The 17,590-nt window shown below is 27.4% G+C and overlaps 1 protein-coding gene and 1 long non-coding RNA gene across 6 annotated transcripts; one reads left to right on the forward strand and one right to left on the reverse strand.

Annotated features, from left to right (window-relative positions):
• Positions 1–1,433: 1,433 nt before the first annotated feature.
• Positions 1,434–15,990, reverse strand: wde (Fibronectin-III type domain-containing protein windei). Of its 5 annotated transcripts, none has more exons than XM_089077517.1 (15): positions 15,080–15,990; positions 8,401–8,729; positions 7,987–8,100; positions 6,846–7,802; positions 5,948–6,273; positions 5,541–5,801; positions 5,113–5,439; positions 4,862–5,009; positions 4,527–4,702; positions 4,344–4,442; positions 4,166–4,235; positions 3,973–4,046; positions 3,428–3,527; positions 3,155–3,324; positions 1,434–3,037 (listed from the first exon to the last, which is right to left on the reverse strand). In XM_089077517.1, exons 2-15 carry the CDS (start codon positions 8,663–8,665, stop codon positions 2,942–2,944), a joined length of 3,183 nt encoding a protein of 1,060 aa, XP_088933643.1. In that variant the 5' UTR covers positions 8,666–8,729; positions 15,080–15,990; the 3' UTR covers positions 1,434–2,941. The 5 variants fall into 5 exon arrangements, with proteins under 5 accessions (XP_088933643.1, XP_088933644.1, XP_088933645.1 ...); XM_089077518.1 differs by lacking the exon at positions 15,080–15,990 and adding an exon at positions 10,686–10,998; XM_089077519.1 differs by lacking the exon at positions 15,080–15,990 and adding an exon at positions 10,670–10,998.
• LOC105427645 (uncharacterized) lies at positions 10,972–15,394 on the forward strand. The gene is made up of 2 exons (XR_967912.3): positions 10,972–11,112; positions 14,890–15,394. It is a non-coding gene; the product is annotated as an uncharacterized LOC105427645 (long non-coding RNA).
• Positions 15,991–17,590: the final 1,600 nt, after the last annotated feature.

Genomic DNA, 17,590 nt, shown 5'->3' on the forward strand with positions numbered 1-17,590 from the left:
AAATGTTCTCTTATATTTAATATTAATTTTTATTTAATTTTACATTGTATTTACTCATTGTAAAAATATTTATTTAACGTTTATTAATTTTACAAAAGTTATTTGAAATAATTTAGAAAAAATATTAATTTAACATTTATTTAACGTTTATTTTACATTAATAATTTATCTGCAAGTAAATAAACATTAAATATTAAATAAATATTAAATAACTATTTTCTCAAACGTTAAAAAATGTTTCTTCAAAAATTAAAATAAACGGTTTTTTAATGGAAAAAAAGTTATAATTATAGTTATTGTAACGGTCGTAATATTACAATGTTACAATAGAGATCAATTTTGTCGCTAAGAAAGTTTTGTGCAATAATATTAAATTATTGATATACAAATTTATCAGGTACTCCATTTTCTGCCTCGTATTCTTCCCTTTGTTACTCTTCGGACAGCTTCACTTTAATTACGTCGTAATATTATAATATAAAATATTGATATGTACTAGATTAATTGTTAATATTTTTTTATTATAATTCGATTATTATATCGAGATTAGTCACATCAATTGATAAATTTGTTGCTTCTCGATAAATGTTATGTGAAATATTTTTAGATGTCTTTTAGACATATTATCCGGGATGATAAATGAATTCATAAATGAATTCTGCGAAAATCTTTGCTATTTCTAAAGAAGTAATTTATTCTGTAAACGAATTCAATACATCGTTGTTTTAAAAAAAGATCTATTCTGTAAACACATTTTAATATAATGATATAATATAATGAGAGATACATATATTCTATTATTTTAATATATTCTTTCTAACAAAAAATTAGAACCTATAATCTTTTAATGCTCATATTATTCTTTTTTAATTATATTAAAATGTAATTAAACAAAATTTTATTTTTAGCAAAAGTGAAATTATGATACACTATACTTACTGTGATCCACTACACAATAACTCTTCTTTCGATATTAACTTTTACTTTTTAAATGATATTTGTCAAAGATCTATCAAAAAGGGAACGCTATTCGCACAGCTGCGAACGCTGTCTTAGAGAAAATGCTGCTCCCTGGTATCAAAAGTAGAAAAGTTACACACATTCTAATGACTTACACGTTTTTTAAAATTAACATATTTGAGTTTTGATCCTTATAGAGTACAGAGAGAAAAACTAAAAACACTTTTCCTGCATAATTTAACTATCAGCTATTGATTACGCCTAGTTAGAACTTAATTAGTGCAGCTATTGTATAAAAATGTAAATTCTACTTATTTTGTCACCATCCCATCTTCACTGCGCATGAATTAGATGAATCACCACATTTCTTAATATAATTAGAATGCATTTAATATAAATATGTTCGAATTGACTGAAAAGTTGATTATAACTGATTAATATGAAAAAGTAAAGCCGAAAATTAATAAAAGAAATGAAATTAATTGAAAGGTTTATTCTTTATACTATACAAATACAAAAGAGATGATTAATTTAACTACTTATCCTATCACACGGGTACATGTATTTTGTTAATTTAAATTTAATCGCTATTGCAAATACGCTCATAGCTTACACTAAAATTAGCGGTATACATATAATACGTATAAACATTGATATTTACACAGGAGCGATTTACATAACGTATTCTTCGCTCATTAGAAAAGATTTTTCTAGTATTTACTTTAGTATTATTATTTAGTATTAATCACGTTCGAATTTAACTGTATAAAAATTGAGCAAATTATATTATTCAGAGTGACATTCATTTGCAACGAATAGTCAATCTGAAAAACACCATCGTAAAAAAATTATAAAATATGTTTTAAATAATAATAAAATTTAGTTAGTGTCTATTCATTTAAAAAGAAAGCATAGAAACATGGTAGTTTCTAAATCTTGCATCATTAACCAGAGCTCTTAGATAAAAGCATTACATCGCTTGATCACTCGCAATTGAATGTTGAACGGAAGACCAAAAAGAGTAAAATGATTTTCGTACAAAGTGGACAACATTTTGGTTATTAACTGATGTATATAAATTCATTGTTATCTAAATAGAGTATTTTAACAAATACACATTGAAAATCCCAAAAGTATATAATGTTTAAATATTACATAGAAATGCAATAAATAATATAAATGTATGTATATGTGTGCGCTTTATCAAAACATTTTCCGTTTTAATAAAATTTTTTATTTAATATAATAGCAATATAAATAACATTATCCACTGATCATATCGAATGACATACAAAACATAATCCACTTTGTACTATTTCCTCTATCGATTTATTACTATCTCTCGCTCAGCGTTCAGCGACAGTCGACACGAACAATTAAATAATACGTATCATCGTCTTAGAACTTTTGATGGAGCGTGAATAATAACGCATTTCCTTAAAAACCAGTCTTGCAACATTATATATGTTTATGTGAAATCTTTTGACTAGAATTTTTTAATGTTACGCATCGTAGCATCATATGTAGTTTTTTTTTAAATATTTATGAATATAAAACAGGTGAAAACATTCAAATAATTTCATGTTTTTTAAGAAATTTATCATGTCTTTTTAAGAAATTACACATAATTATATGTATAAATATAACATTAATATTTTGCCTCAAAAGGATATGTGAAAATTTGTCTATTATAAATAATGAAAAAAAAAATATTTATTATAAATTTATGTACAATAAATTATGTGTGGAAGAGCATTTATGATGATAATATTAATGGAAGTTACTACATTTATATTTGATAATTCAAGATAAAAATTGACCAAATCATTATTCAAATTAAATCAGATCTGTGTATCTTATACTGTGTTATCATTATAAGATGGACTCCAGACTATACTTTTATCACAATCTCGCGTTGAACGCGAAAATTACAAAAAATGAAAGATGAAAGAATGGAGCTCTCAAAAGTTGCATTATTCATTTACAAAGAGATATTACCAGGTATACTGTATTGGCCTTTCCTAGAATGTGTATCGACTGCTCTGACCGCAAAATAATAATTGTTACCTTCAGAAAACTGTAACAAGAATATTGTTTTTATAACATCAATTCAAACAAATGATGTAGGAGGCATATTCCGTCTTTTCTCTGGTTTTTGTGACGAGTCATAATATTGATATTAATTAAAATTTACCTGCGTTAAAGTACACGCCATAGGAAGCGGCAGTGCGCGCACATCCCCCACTTTCTTCCAAAGAGACGTGCTAGGATTCATACCAGCGACTTCCTGATACGCATATAATTGATAACTAGCGATATCCGCATATTTATCCGTTAGATTCATATTCCAAGATAACACTATACCTATATCAATGCGATATTAAAAATGTTACATTAAAAATGTTATTACAGCTTAAAACTCGTACTTAAATATCCTATATAAATTAGAGACATTCATTTCATTTACCATTCGAGACCTTTGAGATCTTCAACGATGGAGCCGGCGGTGGAAGTTTCCAGCCAGGTGTCGTTGCGTAATTTGGAGTATCTGGCAGTGGTGCAGGATGCTGAAATAAAAACAGTAATAAAATTGCGTTCAATAATATTCTGATTTGATAAATATGATATATGAATAGATATTATAAATAAATCTGATAGGCCTTTCACTTTTCGATCCCAAGTTATTTTTGGCAAAAAGCGTTTCTCGTACTGCCTTAACCATAAACTTTAACCCTAATTTACAACGTAAGCCTTAAGAAATTGATCATTCACAATCGAATATGAATAGAAGAACAATTGTGAATAGTCAATAATTTAATCTTTAAGACTTATTATATTTATTTATAGGTTGGGATTTACAGTTGAGATCTAACCAAATTAAAGTTTAGGAATTACGATTTAAAGCAATATAGGAAATATTTTTTGCCAAGAAATTTTTTTAGTCTAAAGATTTATTACATTTATTATAATCTAGACTTAACCAGCATAATGATTGAATCTCTTAATTCTCACCTTACTTATTTGTATATTTGATAAAACTGGCGTGGTTATTACACGTACAGGACCGTTCGCGAGTGTTTGTATTCCTATAAAACGAAATAAATCAATATAAAATATTACAATAAACATACATTTTCTGCAATTATTTTCTTGTAAAACGCAGTACTACGACATTCAAAATGACATGCTAGTATGATTTAATTACCTGTTTTATAATTAACACTTGAAAACTGTGGTCTATTACTATTCATTGGTGACGTGGCCACTGGTCGTATCTGAAAAATATATGAATGCTTTAATCATGTAAAGTAATATATTATAACTTCTTCGTTATTAAGAAAGTTCTCTAGTGAGAAAAGGAGAGATTGCTTCAGATTATCAACCTGCACTTGCTGATTAGTGTTTGATGCTATTAGTACTTGTCTTGGTGAACCTGTAGTACTTGGCATCAAATACGCCAATCTGGGCGGATTCATATTACTCTAAAAAAAAATACGTATATATCTCTTTTGTCTTTTTCTCAATATTATTACATAAATATTACGTATGTATAAAAAGTTACGTACAACAAGGGTCGGTGTTGATTGTTGATTAGATGTTATCACTTTTATACTAGTCGGTTGCGTTGTAATTGCTACATTCGTCGGTATTGTTTGTATTACCCTTTGGAATTGCCCAGATTTCGTCGCATTCAATTGTTGCTCGATCATAGCAGTAGTTGTAGTCGTAACTTTCACATTTGCTGTCATAATACAGAATTCGGCACGGATCAGATACAATACGGAAAATATAATAATTACAAATTTTATATTTATTACCACGTATCATAATAATTACAGCTTTAAGGCTTCTTCCATATACATATACATTATGCATATCATAGAAAAATAAATAAACCTACATTTATTTTTTTCTTCCTCGTCCGTAAGGTCGATAAGATCATTACTTCTTGGTTTTGGAGCTATCGGTGTCGGACGATTTACTTGATTTTGTATTTTACCATTTAGAACAATAGCCTGATGCGGTTGTGTTTGAATCTGTTGTTGCGGCTACGAAATATTGTAAAATTAAAATTAATTTAATGAAAGACTAAATAAATTTTCTTACTTTAGTTGTAAAATATTCATTGAAATAATTCCACACATTACTTACAGCAGGTAAGATTGCCTTATTAATTATGCTGGCAGGCTGATTAGACAACGTTAGTGTATGTGGCGATTCTAAAGGTTTAGCAACAACCAAAGCTGCGGGTGTCACAGTGGGAATAAGAGGCGGCATTGGTACAGAGTTCTGCGTGACTGTAGGAGCAGTCGTCGTAGTTGCTATAGATCGGGGCGATCTTGTCTTAATTCCACTGCGCTTTGAGTTTGCTACGTTATTATTTGCTTCAACAGATGAAGAACTACCGCTGCTTGAAGGGTTTGCTGCAGGTTTAAGCATGGTTTGCTGTACTTGTCGTAAATTCTGTATTCCGTGTTCCTGTTTAATTACCGTTAGCATAATTTTAAATAAATTTTAAATAAATTTTAAATAAATTCACAAAAGTGTATTGAAATATATCTCGCAATATAAACAAATACCGTTATGAAGTTGACTTGCAAGCCTACAGATCTGTTTATTTTTATGGGCGCAATAGTTTTATCAGGATTCGCACGACGGTCTATTGCATTACGATTCAGAACCATTTCGAAATCCTTAACTTGCTTCATTAATTGTTGTAGTTTTACACGCGTTACTTCTTGATATCTCTCCGATATGCGAGCTTGTTCTCTAAGTTGCCCGATTTCACTACGCATTGCAATCGTTTCAACAATCTTCTGAATCAGAAGTTCTTCCAATTCCTTAAGCATATTATAATAGTAATATTTAGTGTATGTAGTAATGAATTATATATATAATTAATCGTTTAATTTTCTTAATTAATTCAAATTTGTCGTAAATAACAAGCTACAGAACATTGTTTTATTTAACATGAATATTTCTTTACCTCCTGTGTAAGCTTTGGTAGTTCCCCTTTACTATCCCTCCGAAAAAATTTTTCAACGAAGGATAATTGCGTAATATCATTATTTTCTTCAGAATTAATATTCATCTTCGTTTTCTTAATATTACCGTTTAAAACCTCCTTTTCCATACAATTACGTTTTAATGAAGGTGATAATGTGGATATACCCTGCTTCACTTTTTTTATTCCTGTTACAATTCGTTCCGCACTATCACTAGAATCACTGCCACTATTAAGATACCTTTTTCTGATTAGCTCTTCTGCATTTTTAGCAGTTTTTCGCTTTTGTCGTCCACTTTCCTTTTTCTCTGTAATAATAAAATGTAAAAATAATGTGATATAAATATTAAAATATCTAGGGTAAAAATTATAAATAAATTATATTAATTGTTTATATATGATATTAAATATAAAATATTAAATAGACTGTAAAAAGAAATAATTTATTTTTATATTTTTATAATTGATATCGTAACAGAAATGATATCGATAGAACTGATAACGATAAAAATAATTTTAAAACAATCATCCCTAATATGTTTTATATCTTCATATCTCCATATCTCCGTATATCTTTTTATATTATTACATTATTACAAATACATATAAGTATAAAAATATTTTGTATAATATTATTCTCGAAAGTTTTTGCATCAAATAAAAATTGCATATGAAAATCATCCATATGTATAAATTCGTATAGGAATCATAAAATAATTTTTTAATAAATATAAATAACATCATCATAAAAACAATATAATTATTAAGTCAACTTTCAGATTTTTCTATCTAATATATTCTTTTCATTTTTTTTCCCGTTTAATCCTTTATTAGAAACTGATGATGTCATGTTTTGCTTTTGATGTAAAGTATTTCCTACCTTGTTTATCTTCTTCAGCACAATTTTGTACTGTATCAATCGTTTTTTTATATCGTTTTCTTCTTGGAATGACCGTATCAACGTTTTTAATTCCATTTTCGTTATTGGAATCCACATCACTAGATATTAATAAAATGTTTTGCAATATTGGCATATTATTTACATTTTCGATTATAACTTTATCAGCATCACGATTCTTGCTCGTTATTTTTATGTTGTCTTTTACATTTGGGAAATTAATTTGATTTTCTACTGAGAGATTCGTCTTTTTTTCTGTGAATCTCGATATTTGTGATACATTTTTGTTTTCTATTACATTCATAGGCTCTATATTCTTGTTTTTATTATCATGTTTAATAGTATCTTTATAAAATAATAAGTCATTGGAATTACCGGATTTGACTAAATCCACATAATCTAAGTCATTGATAAGTTCGACAGGTGAGCAATTTTTTAAAGAGCGATTAATTTTTTTATCTGTTTCATTTCCTAAACTATCATCATTACTATCAGAAACAGTTGCAGTTGTAGATAATTTTTCACTCTTACATATTGTAATATTATCAGAATCTATACACACGCTATTATCGCCTGCATTTTCTAAGTTGTTTAGCTCACAAGTATTTGTTGAAATTATTTCTTTTGTATCGATGGTTGCCTTTTTTGAATTTTCTTCAGTATGAATGATTAACTTCGCATTTCGAGGATTGTTTGTCTGTACATGATTGTTTGTAAGTAAAGTATCATTTTTTAATTCTACATGTTGTTCAAATATTATACTTGAACACTCGTCGCTTATTTCGATAATCTTTGAATTTTTACTAGATTTAAAAGTAAATTTTTCATTGAATTCATTAATATTCGTATTGGTATTTTCCAAATTATCTATATTATCTTGTATTTGTTCACTTTCTGATATATATTCATCTAAGGGTAATGCTGAATTTTCTGAAATTGCTGGAACAAATTTTGACGAAATGATTGATGTTTTTTATTTTCAGTATTTTGAAAATGAGAAACATCGTAGGAAAATTGTATAGAATTTGGTTTGGAAATTTATATCAATATTTCTGATGTGGCGAAATGACATTTAATAATAATTTTATAATAGAGTAATAATTATCATCCATAAAAATATTACCTATATTATGCTCCTTCTGCACTGGTTCTTCACTGTCAAGTTTGGTAGACTCTTCCGCAGTCCGTTGCGAATCAGAACACAATATTTCCTCTGCAATTACATCAGATGACTGTTCTGCAATCAAAATACTATTACTTATATAGATTCACGAAAATGAATATCTCAATAAATAAAATATTTTATTTTATTATTTTCTTAGCTACTCTCTTTCTTCCTTTTCTTTCCTTTATTTATTTATATTTTATATTTCTAGATTTAACATTTTACAAATATTTTGCACGGTTATTTTTTTAAATAGTATTCTATTAAACACATGAGAAAAAGAAATATATCCCCAAAGTATTATTCATAATTATTTGGAAAATGAATAATCTGTATTAGTTTAGTTCTCATAGATAAAAACAAGTTACATACCAACTTTTTTAATTTGTGATTTTGTTTCCAAAACATTTGCGTCATTTGTTGTAATATCTTCTTGTTCAACATCATCATCGTCAGATAATCTTAAACGTAAACTATCATCTGAAAGTGCATCTTCGTCATCACCCTCTTCTTCCGCACCAAATAATAATTCTTCTTCTTTTTCTTTTGACAATTCATCAATATCAGTTCTATCGACACATGAGACTATAGAACTAGATTTTGTATTATGCATTGTTCCAGTTCGTATTTCCTCCATTATATATAATTCCGCACAGTAAATCTCACAATTTAATTATCTTGATAATTAAATATTTTTCAATCTATAATTAAATAAAAACTACATGAGAAATACGTGCTTAATATAATTTTTATTTAATATATAGTGTACTCGTTATATATACACAATATATAATTATATGTATATGTCGTAGAGAAAACGAACAGAGGTAATTTAGTAAATTAACGAAAAGAAAACTAATATTTTAGTGAACATATCCATAAATCTTTATTTTCACAAGAATTTTACAATCATAAAACAGTGTATTTTTGCATTCATCTAAAATTTATCATTTCATCGCTAACAATCATTCATCATGTAATACTGATTATATCTTTAAGTATTATATTACAAATCAGAAAGGCGTGTAATATTTTCAATTACAATAAAGACACGCATTTTACAAACGCTAGGTACTTTATATTTAAAAATTATTTAAAATATTTAAAATTAGGTAAAATAAAAATCATATAAAATAAATATATTCCGTTTCATATCTCTCGAAAGATAGCGCCAATATCGCACATATCTGACATTGATCTCCTCCCCTCTCCATCATCATCATCATCATCATCATCATCATCATCATCATCACCATCATCATCATCGTTTTCTTCATCGTTATTATCATCATCAAAATCATTATCATTATCATCATCGTCATCATCATTATCATCAGTATCATCATCATCAATTTTACTTGCGAAAGTATCGTCAAATAATTTCTTCTCTTGATTAGATTGAGATTTAATTCCATCCCAATATCTAATCCACTCTATATTTTATTTTTTATTAAATTTATTAAATGGAGCATGCAACAAATAACGCAAAGGATCCCCCTCTCAAAGTTCAATGATAAAAGTAACCAATCATAACATTGGCATCATTGTAGTCAAACTACTTTCCATTTAAGATAACCTCTTCACAGATTTGTTTTCAAAATTGAAAAGAATAATAGTAATATGTTTAAAAGAATGTATAAAAAAAAAGGAAGAAAAGAGTAATATCTTTCGTGTGAATTGTAAACAAAAAAACCGCCATCTTTAAAACAAAAAAGAATTGAAAATATTGGGACAGCTGTTTCGCTATCAGTATTCTTTGCACCCACGAAAATAACTTCTCGAAACCGTCAAAAAAACTATTCATCAAAACCAATTTATGTTGGAAATATTTTCTCTTTCTCTGTCTTTCTCTCTCTCTCTCTCTCTCTCTCTCTCTCTCTCTCTCTGTCTCGCCTCTCCATCTGCCATATTTTATATTTAATTTCATTTATTTCGCCTTTTATGGACTTTTTTTGAAGAGTCAGCGACCTTTTTTTTTTCTATTTAACATTTCGATGCAATTGCCACTCTTGATTTGGCACATAAAAGTAAAGTATTCATAAAAAAAAAAAAAAAAAAAAAAAAAAAAAAAAAAAAAAAAAAAAAGAGGAGGAAAATAGCTTCTGATTACTGTATACATCTCACACACACACTCACACACACATACACACACAACACACCACTCATCGCTCCATTTTGGATCGATGCCCATCGTGCGCGAGGTCACTATTTTGTTCAACGTGATTGGCGTATAAATTTGATACATCCGAAAGAAACGGAAAATTTGTCGCGCTGATGGGCCAAAGTGTGCAGAATTGACACAGAAATTGTTCACGAAGATCGAACATAATCAGGCCCTGGATGGGGGCCGAGGGCCCTGATCGTTGAGGCAAAAGATGGCGGGTCGAGGAGGAGACATAAATATATATATATATATATATCTCTCTAAGTTTTACAGGATCGTGTTACTTTCTGACATTCGGAAAAATCATTTTTGTTCATTATATTGTCAATGCGATCTCATTGATCTAACATTCTTTTTTAATGATTGATGAGTAAGGGGAGGCGGTGTTATCAATAAATCGTTATCGCGCAATCTCGAACGAACACGAAGAAGCGCACTTATTTTAATGTGAAAATCACTTTTTCTAAGGTTCTTCACCTTAAGAAAATCGTACCGCTTAAATAGAACAAATTTTGCGTTGGCATCGGAGGTTATGAGAACTGAAGTAGTTACGAGCAGCGCGGTACGCTTCGTCAGAAGAGGGGAGCGTCCGTTCGGCACGAACAATACGCCCCACAAAGCGGACAGCGGCACTTTAGTCAGGAACGAAACGGTTTACAGACGACGCGCGAACGCCGTTATCGCAACGCTCCCTCGTATCGTCGTATTCGCGAATTAAAGAAACCGCGCGAACTGACCTCGGCGTCATCGACGGAGGTCTGCGTATCGAGTGTAGAACTGGCACTTAGGCCCCGAGTTCCTATCCCGAAGATGGCCGAGTCCGCACGAAGCGTGAAAAAATGCGAGCAGAAACTGCGCTTATGACGTCCTGATTCGCTGCGTAATACAATCTTATTTTTAACCGGCACACGAATCAACCGGTGATTATTTTTCAAAATATTTTTCATTCTACATCTGTCCTGGAAGAGCCACATAGGTATATTAATGGCGATTCGTAATTTCCGAATGATGTTTTTTTTTTGTCTATCAATATGGCATCAAATCAGTTCATTTTCATTGTATTCACACATTTCGTGATTTCATGACATTTCTGATTTTTCTTTCATACTTTGATTCGAAGGTAATGTACATCCAATGTAATAAGTTAGACCTTATTGATTTTATTTTGTCAAGATGTCAGATCGCATATTTGCGTAACTATTATTATGGTTTCATCATACGTATGATTTTTACTTATATTGGGCACAAGCAATTTTTCGATAATATTCATGTGAGATCTTTTAACAATTTGCACATAAGCTTCGTCACAGATTCGTTTTATTGAACGGTTGATGAATAGAACCCCTCCCTTTTTGCTCGACGCACCAATGGCAGAGTTCACGGTGGGGGAAACGGCGCAGTTCTTCATCGTATTGTAGGACAATCGATTTTCGTCTCAATTCGCCTCGATCTCAAGTCCAATATTTGATCATAATATGGATTATCCATAATTCCATTGATCTTGATATTTTGATCTTGAAAGATTAATTATCTCTCATTGTTAATCTAATCATATTTACATTTAAATATATTGTCAAGATTGGAAACTAACATTACTTGTAATGTCGTTATCGTTACAATTACCCCTTTTTTAATAACGAATTGACAATATATATATTATATTCTTTTAGTAATATTAATAATTAATGTTAGTTACATTAATGATAACGCAAATACATTTTCGCAACAAATATAACTTATTTTTGTATGCAAATATAAAAGTAAATATAAACTTAGATATACATTACTTACTTAAATATACATTACTTTTATTGTTACTTTGCATTTTGCATATATTTGTTATGTTTTTATATATATATATATATATATATATATGTATATATAAAAACACGCGATATTCATATAAACGGACACAAACGAGTTCTAAAAAAAAGTCTTCAAAATTTAATAAAAAGGAAATTGTAACAATTTATTTATTATTTAGTTATTTCTCTAGTTAATTATAAAAATGTATAAATTATATTATAATTCTATACATCGTTATTTCTTTAGAAATGATAACGATAACAAAAGGCCATTTTTATAATCAATTTTTATATTTAAGATCGTTTTATTACATTCTAACCAATAGAATGGTTGTATAAGCTCATTTAAGATACTCTTAAAAGAATGTAAGAATGAATGAATACCGGCTAAAGTTACCTTTTTTTAATAACGAATTACTTTCTAAAAGTAACTTTCTCCTACATATTGCTCAATAGAGGAAAAATTTATTATTTTTCAATAAAACAATTTTAATATTAAATGATACATGAATTAACAAATATTCGCAATATCCAAATTTCAAATTTGAATATCAAATATTCAAATTTCTTGTTAATGAAATATAAGTTAAAAGTAATTTTATATTTTGTAAATATCTGAAAACTGACGCCTTCCTTTCCCCTTCCTCTTTTCATTTTCTTGATCAAATATTTCAATTTAGATTTTTTTTGTTAAACAAATCAATAAAGTAAAAGAGAAAGAAAATCGGCAAAAAAATATAGCTAATTCGTTATTTCTACTTTGAAAAAACCTATTAAAAATTTACTTTGAAAAAAATCTTATTTATTTTTTCCAAATAATCTTTATGTACTTCACATTTGGAAGTGAATAAAAGTTAAGTTGGTCAAAAGTTAAGTTGGTCAAAAGTTAAGTTGGCTTTTGCCATCTGATACGTTCCTCCCCACTACTTCCTCTTTTCTGAATATCCCAATATCCCGATGCGGACACACCTCTTACATAAGTCTAAAATGTCATTCTTTTGTCAATAAAAAATTTATTATATGCATTTTATTTTTCAAAAAATATTGCGTTTGTTGCGAAAGTTCGCAGTTACTATAACGAGAACAATTGCAACAAAAAATATCTATCAGTTTTTATTCCAAGAAATATTTCTAATTATATATCTGATATTCAATGATTAAATAGAAAGTACACTTTCTGTATATTCTGAACATTTACTGATCGCGGGAGATGGACGGTCATTAATATAAGGATTCACATGATTTACAGATAAGTTCAACATAACCTTGATTTGTAATTGACTAAATTCTCCGTAACTTAAAAATTTAGAATGAATAATAAAAGAACAACTTTCTTTATATAATTTTGAACTTCTTCACTACAGTGTTTTTAGACGAATTTGGCGAGCATACAATAAAAAAATAAAAAATATATTGCATTTTAAAATACGATAAGAACATTCCTCTAAATAACAATATCTAAAATCGGGACAAAAATGCCTTAAAATGGTTTATTTGCTAAAGATATTTTTATGACATTTTTAAACATTTTATGTCCCAATTTCCAATCAATTTTGGACACATTATACTAAGTTACTAATTGTTTTAATGATTGTGTAGATTAGATTGTTAATCGTTTTATTAATAATGATGTCAAGGGTAAATTTGTTTTTATAATCTTCAAAATAAAATCTCACACGCAAAAATTTAATAATTAAACAATTTTATGAAAGCAATAATGTGATAGTTTATAAAATCATGAAAATTTAAAAAATTCGTATAACTTATATACAAACGGGCATAATAAAAAATTGTAGTTATTCTCTAAAAATGAAAAAAATTATAAAAATATCAAGAATATAATCAATTATATTTTCTAAATATATTTTACGTGCGTAATATTCTCTTTTAAATAGGTCAATTGAACTAGCAGTGCCATCTGTTGTTACTTATATCGTGATGACAAAATAATATTATTATGTATATATTATGCAACAATGTCGAAAGATATGTAATTGTTCAATTTATCATACTTTGTATAATATGATTTTTTTTTTAATATAACATTATAATGAAACATTATGCAATAATAAAGAAGAAAACATTAAATAATGGACATTAGAATGCTTATTATTATATTAATGTATAAAAAATAGAATAAAATACTATAAATTAAAAAAAATCTCGAAAACATATTTTATTTTGAATATACGTTAAACTATAAATATAAGATTATGGCTAACGTGAAACATTTCACAATCTTCAGACAAAATATTACATTTACAATAGTAAAAAAAAAAGTAAAAAAAAATATACATTTCTGTACGTTTAGAAAAAAATAAGAATATAAATCAAATAAAAATGTATTTTGACTTAAGTTTAACATTACGCGTATTTAAATCAATATTTTGATAGCACTATTATGTTATTAATAACATAACGACAAATATAATCTGAAAATAAAAGTCATTGAAAACAATTGAAACATACTATATTTGTATCCGACTAAATGTAATAACTGAAATTACAGAATATTGTACCGATATTTATGAAATTTCATTAAAATATTAAATATCTATATATTGATTTGCAATATTCATAATAAATCGATAAATAAATCATATTTCTCATACAATAAAAAGTTTTATTAACCTCAAATTAATGTAATCATCTAATATGTATTGAGAAAACAACAACAAAATGGCGTACATGAGCCTATCTAAAATGGTGTCCCTGCTATATCTCTATAGCAATAATCAACGTCTTTATGTAAATCCTTATTGGCCTTGAGGCCCAATTTTGGCAATACGCTATATTCAATATATGATTATTTATTTTGAAGAAACAAGAAAGAAACAACTAAAAACTATCCTACTAAATAAAATTTAAAAATTTTAACTGTGTTTTGTCTAGGTTTCGAAGTATATCTCAAACGTTCGAAGGATATCCTGAACATCTTAAAAAATCAATTGAGATTAAGATGTACGCGAGTTTAATATGCGAATAAAGGAAACCGATTATCTACATTGGAATACCACGATTACTCATGGCAAATCCATCAGAACCCTATTTCAGAACATCAGAAGGATAACAATAAACTCACGTTATAGCATTTTATGGGAAGATTTCTAGTAGTGCCGTATTAACTTTTCGCCACGTGGAAACAGGTTATATTTTCAATAAATATGCCACAAACGGACAACACTTCTGATACTTGACTACATCAGGTAACTGCAACATCGCAATCTAAACAAGCGACTCTGGCAACGTTGCCGGTCTCCCACCACCTCGATCCTCGATTATTTCACTCAACATTATATTATATTAACATTGGAAAATGTAACAAAATTGTGACTAATTGGAAATATATGACAAATCTGAATGATTTATTATAAATACGAAATACAAAATATAAAAATTCTATAATATAAACGCAATAAACACATATCTAAAAAATTATCGACGTATACGTCCGCATATGTCGGACACATCTCATCTGCGCACGCGCAACGTCGCCTAAATTCTCCAAGCAACAATTTTAGCCTAACTGTAGGGATTGTCTCCTTTTTTTCTTTTGTCAAAGAACTCGTACGTTTTACACGAATAACTCTTTCCATTACTACAATTAAAGATGCATGAGACAAGAACATTATTGCGAATCCGGTAAGTAATGTAAGTATATACGTCATAGCGTGTAAGCTGTTGTTATTACTAATTGTATGTTGTACGTTTATACGTACAACATTTGTATCGAACAACAAAACAATCGCGTCAATTGTCAAAAATATTATAGTATTAGTATGTAATAGAGACGTTTAGAGAATCATATTGCCACCAGGTTATTTTGAAACAACATATAACGACATCATGTTCCTTCAATCCTACATATGGGAATTATACTTAGGTCAATTGCTTATCACTGAAACCATTTTGTTTTTGTAATCGCTGTATGCGATCCCTGCTTTGTTATTTATTGTTTTCATTATCGTATTTACCATAAATATTTCAAGTTTTGGATAATAAAATTATATTATAATTTAATTTTTTCTAATTTAATTTTTTTTCTAATTTAATTTTTTTTCTAATTTAATTTTTTTTATTTATTTTGTTACATCTTTACATGAACAATTATTAAAATAAAAAAAAATAAAATTTAATCATTTTTTATTATATATTTTTATAATAAATTATTTTGTAATTGAAAAACAAGGACTTAAAGAATTAATTGTTTTAACAAAAATGAGGAAAAATATATACAAATTGGATAATATGCAAAATGTGTGTATGTGCGCGCGCGCATATGTGTGTGTGTGTGTGTGTGTGTGTGTGTGTGTGTGTGTGTGTGTGTGTGTGTGTGTGTGTGTGTGTGTGTGTGTGTGTGTGTGTAAAACATATTTTATATATAGTACATATACAATGAATGATATAACAATTGTATTCACTCTTAGAAAGATCATAAGATATCAATAAAATTAACTTTAATCTTGGTTTAATTTTCTATTAATCTTTTCAATTTTAAGAATAAAAAAAAAGTAAAATTGAAATTATTGTCAACTTACATTAGTAGAAATGTATATATATATATATATATATATATATATATATATATTACATATATATATATATATATGTATATATATATATAAATGTATATATGTATATATATATATATATAAATGTATATATGTATATATATATATATATATATATTTTACATATATTTATTTTTATATTTATTTTTATGATTTATTTTTAAATAATATGTGTTCATTATTTCTTTTGATACTGAATCTGATTATATGTATATAATAATTCATTTAAACATTGTTACGTATTCTAATAGCTATGAATCAAGTTATATGTTTTATTATTTTCTAATTTAATTCATGAATTAATCATGAATAATGCAATAAATTAAAAATTTTATGTTATTCCGTTAAATGGAATGACATTTAAAAACCTTTAATTTTGGCGTGTAGGTGAAGCGACCTTTCTTATTACGGGCCTGACCTTTTTCCATTTTCCTTACTTCTTTATAATATATAATTCAATAAAGAGATGAAGAACAATGTCTTAATTGGATGAATATTATTCATTAATTTAAATTCATTAATTTTTCAAAATTAGAGTTGTGTATTATTTTAAACATTAATAAAGTTATAATTTTTTAATCAAATAGAATACACTTGATATGTATTTTTACAAATAAAATTATAATCAATAATTCACCAAGTAATAAACATAATAATAACATAATAATATGTGTCAAATAATATACATATATGAAATATATATGAAATTTATTGGTACAGTAATAAATGAAAATCAAAGAGATGTTACAGTGCTGATCAATAAATTTTATCAAGGTATTTAATAAGAGAGAAACTTATTCTCGTAATAATAGTTGCAAGTTTTACAAACTTTTTGCAGTAACTATTTATTCATATTTTTAGGTGATTTTTAGGTTTATTGATTTACGCATGCGTTTTATTTACAGTTTATACAGTTAGAGCGCGTACTTTAAATTATTTTTCAATTTATCATATTTTTAACATCTGTTATGATATATATCTCTCTCATTTAATATCTAAAATTTAAATAAAATCAATTTTAA

The sequence above is a fragment of the Pogonomyrmex barbatus genome, unplaced genomic scaffold, assembly GCF_055798465.1.
Source record: "Pogonomyrmex barbatus isolate J1 unplaced genomic scaffold, ASM5579846v1 scaffold2, whole genome shotgun sequence".
Classification (NCBI taxonomy): domain Eukaryota; kingdom Metazoa; phylum Arthropoda; class Insecta; order Hymenoptera; family Formicidae; genus Pogonomyrmex; species Pogonomyrmex barbatus.

Excerpts from the sequence above, each read along its gene's own strand:
- wde (XM_089077517.1), bottom strand. The coding sequence starts at position 8,665 with ATGGAGGAAATACGAACTGGAACAATGCATAATACAAAATCTAGTTCT. Across the intron at positions 6,274-6,845 it reads TGCTGAAGAAGATAAACAAG|AGAAAAAGGAAAGTGGACGA; the intron begins GTAGGAAATACT and ends TTATTATTACAG. Across the intron at positions 4,047-4,165 it reads AAGTGTTAATTATAAAACAG|GAATACAAACACTCGCGAAC; the intron begins GTAATTAAATCA and ends TTCGTTTTATAG.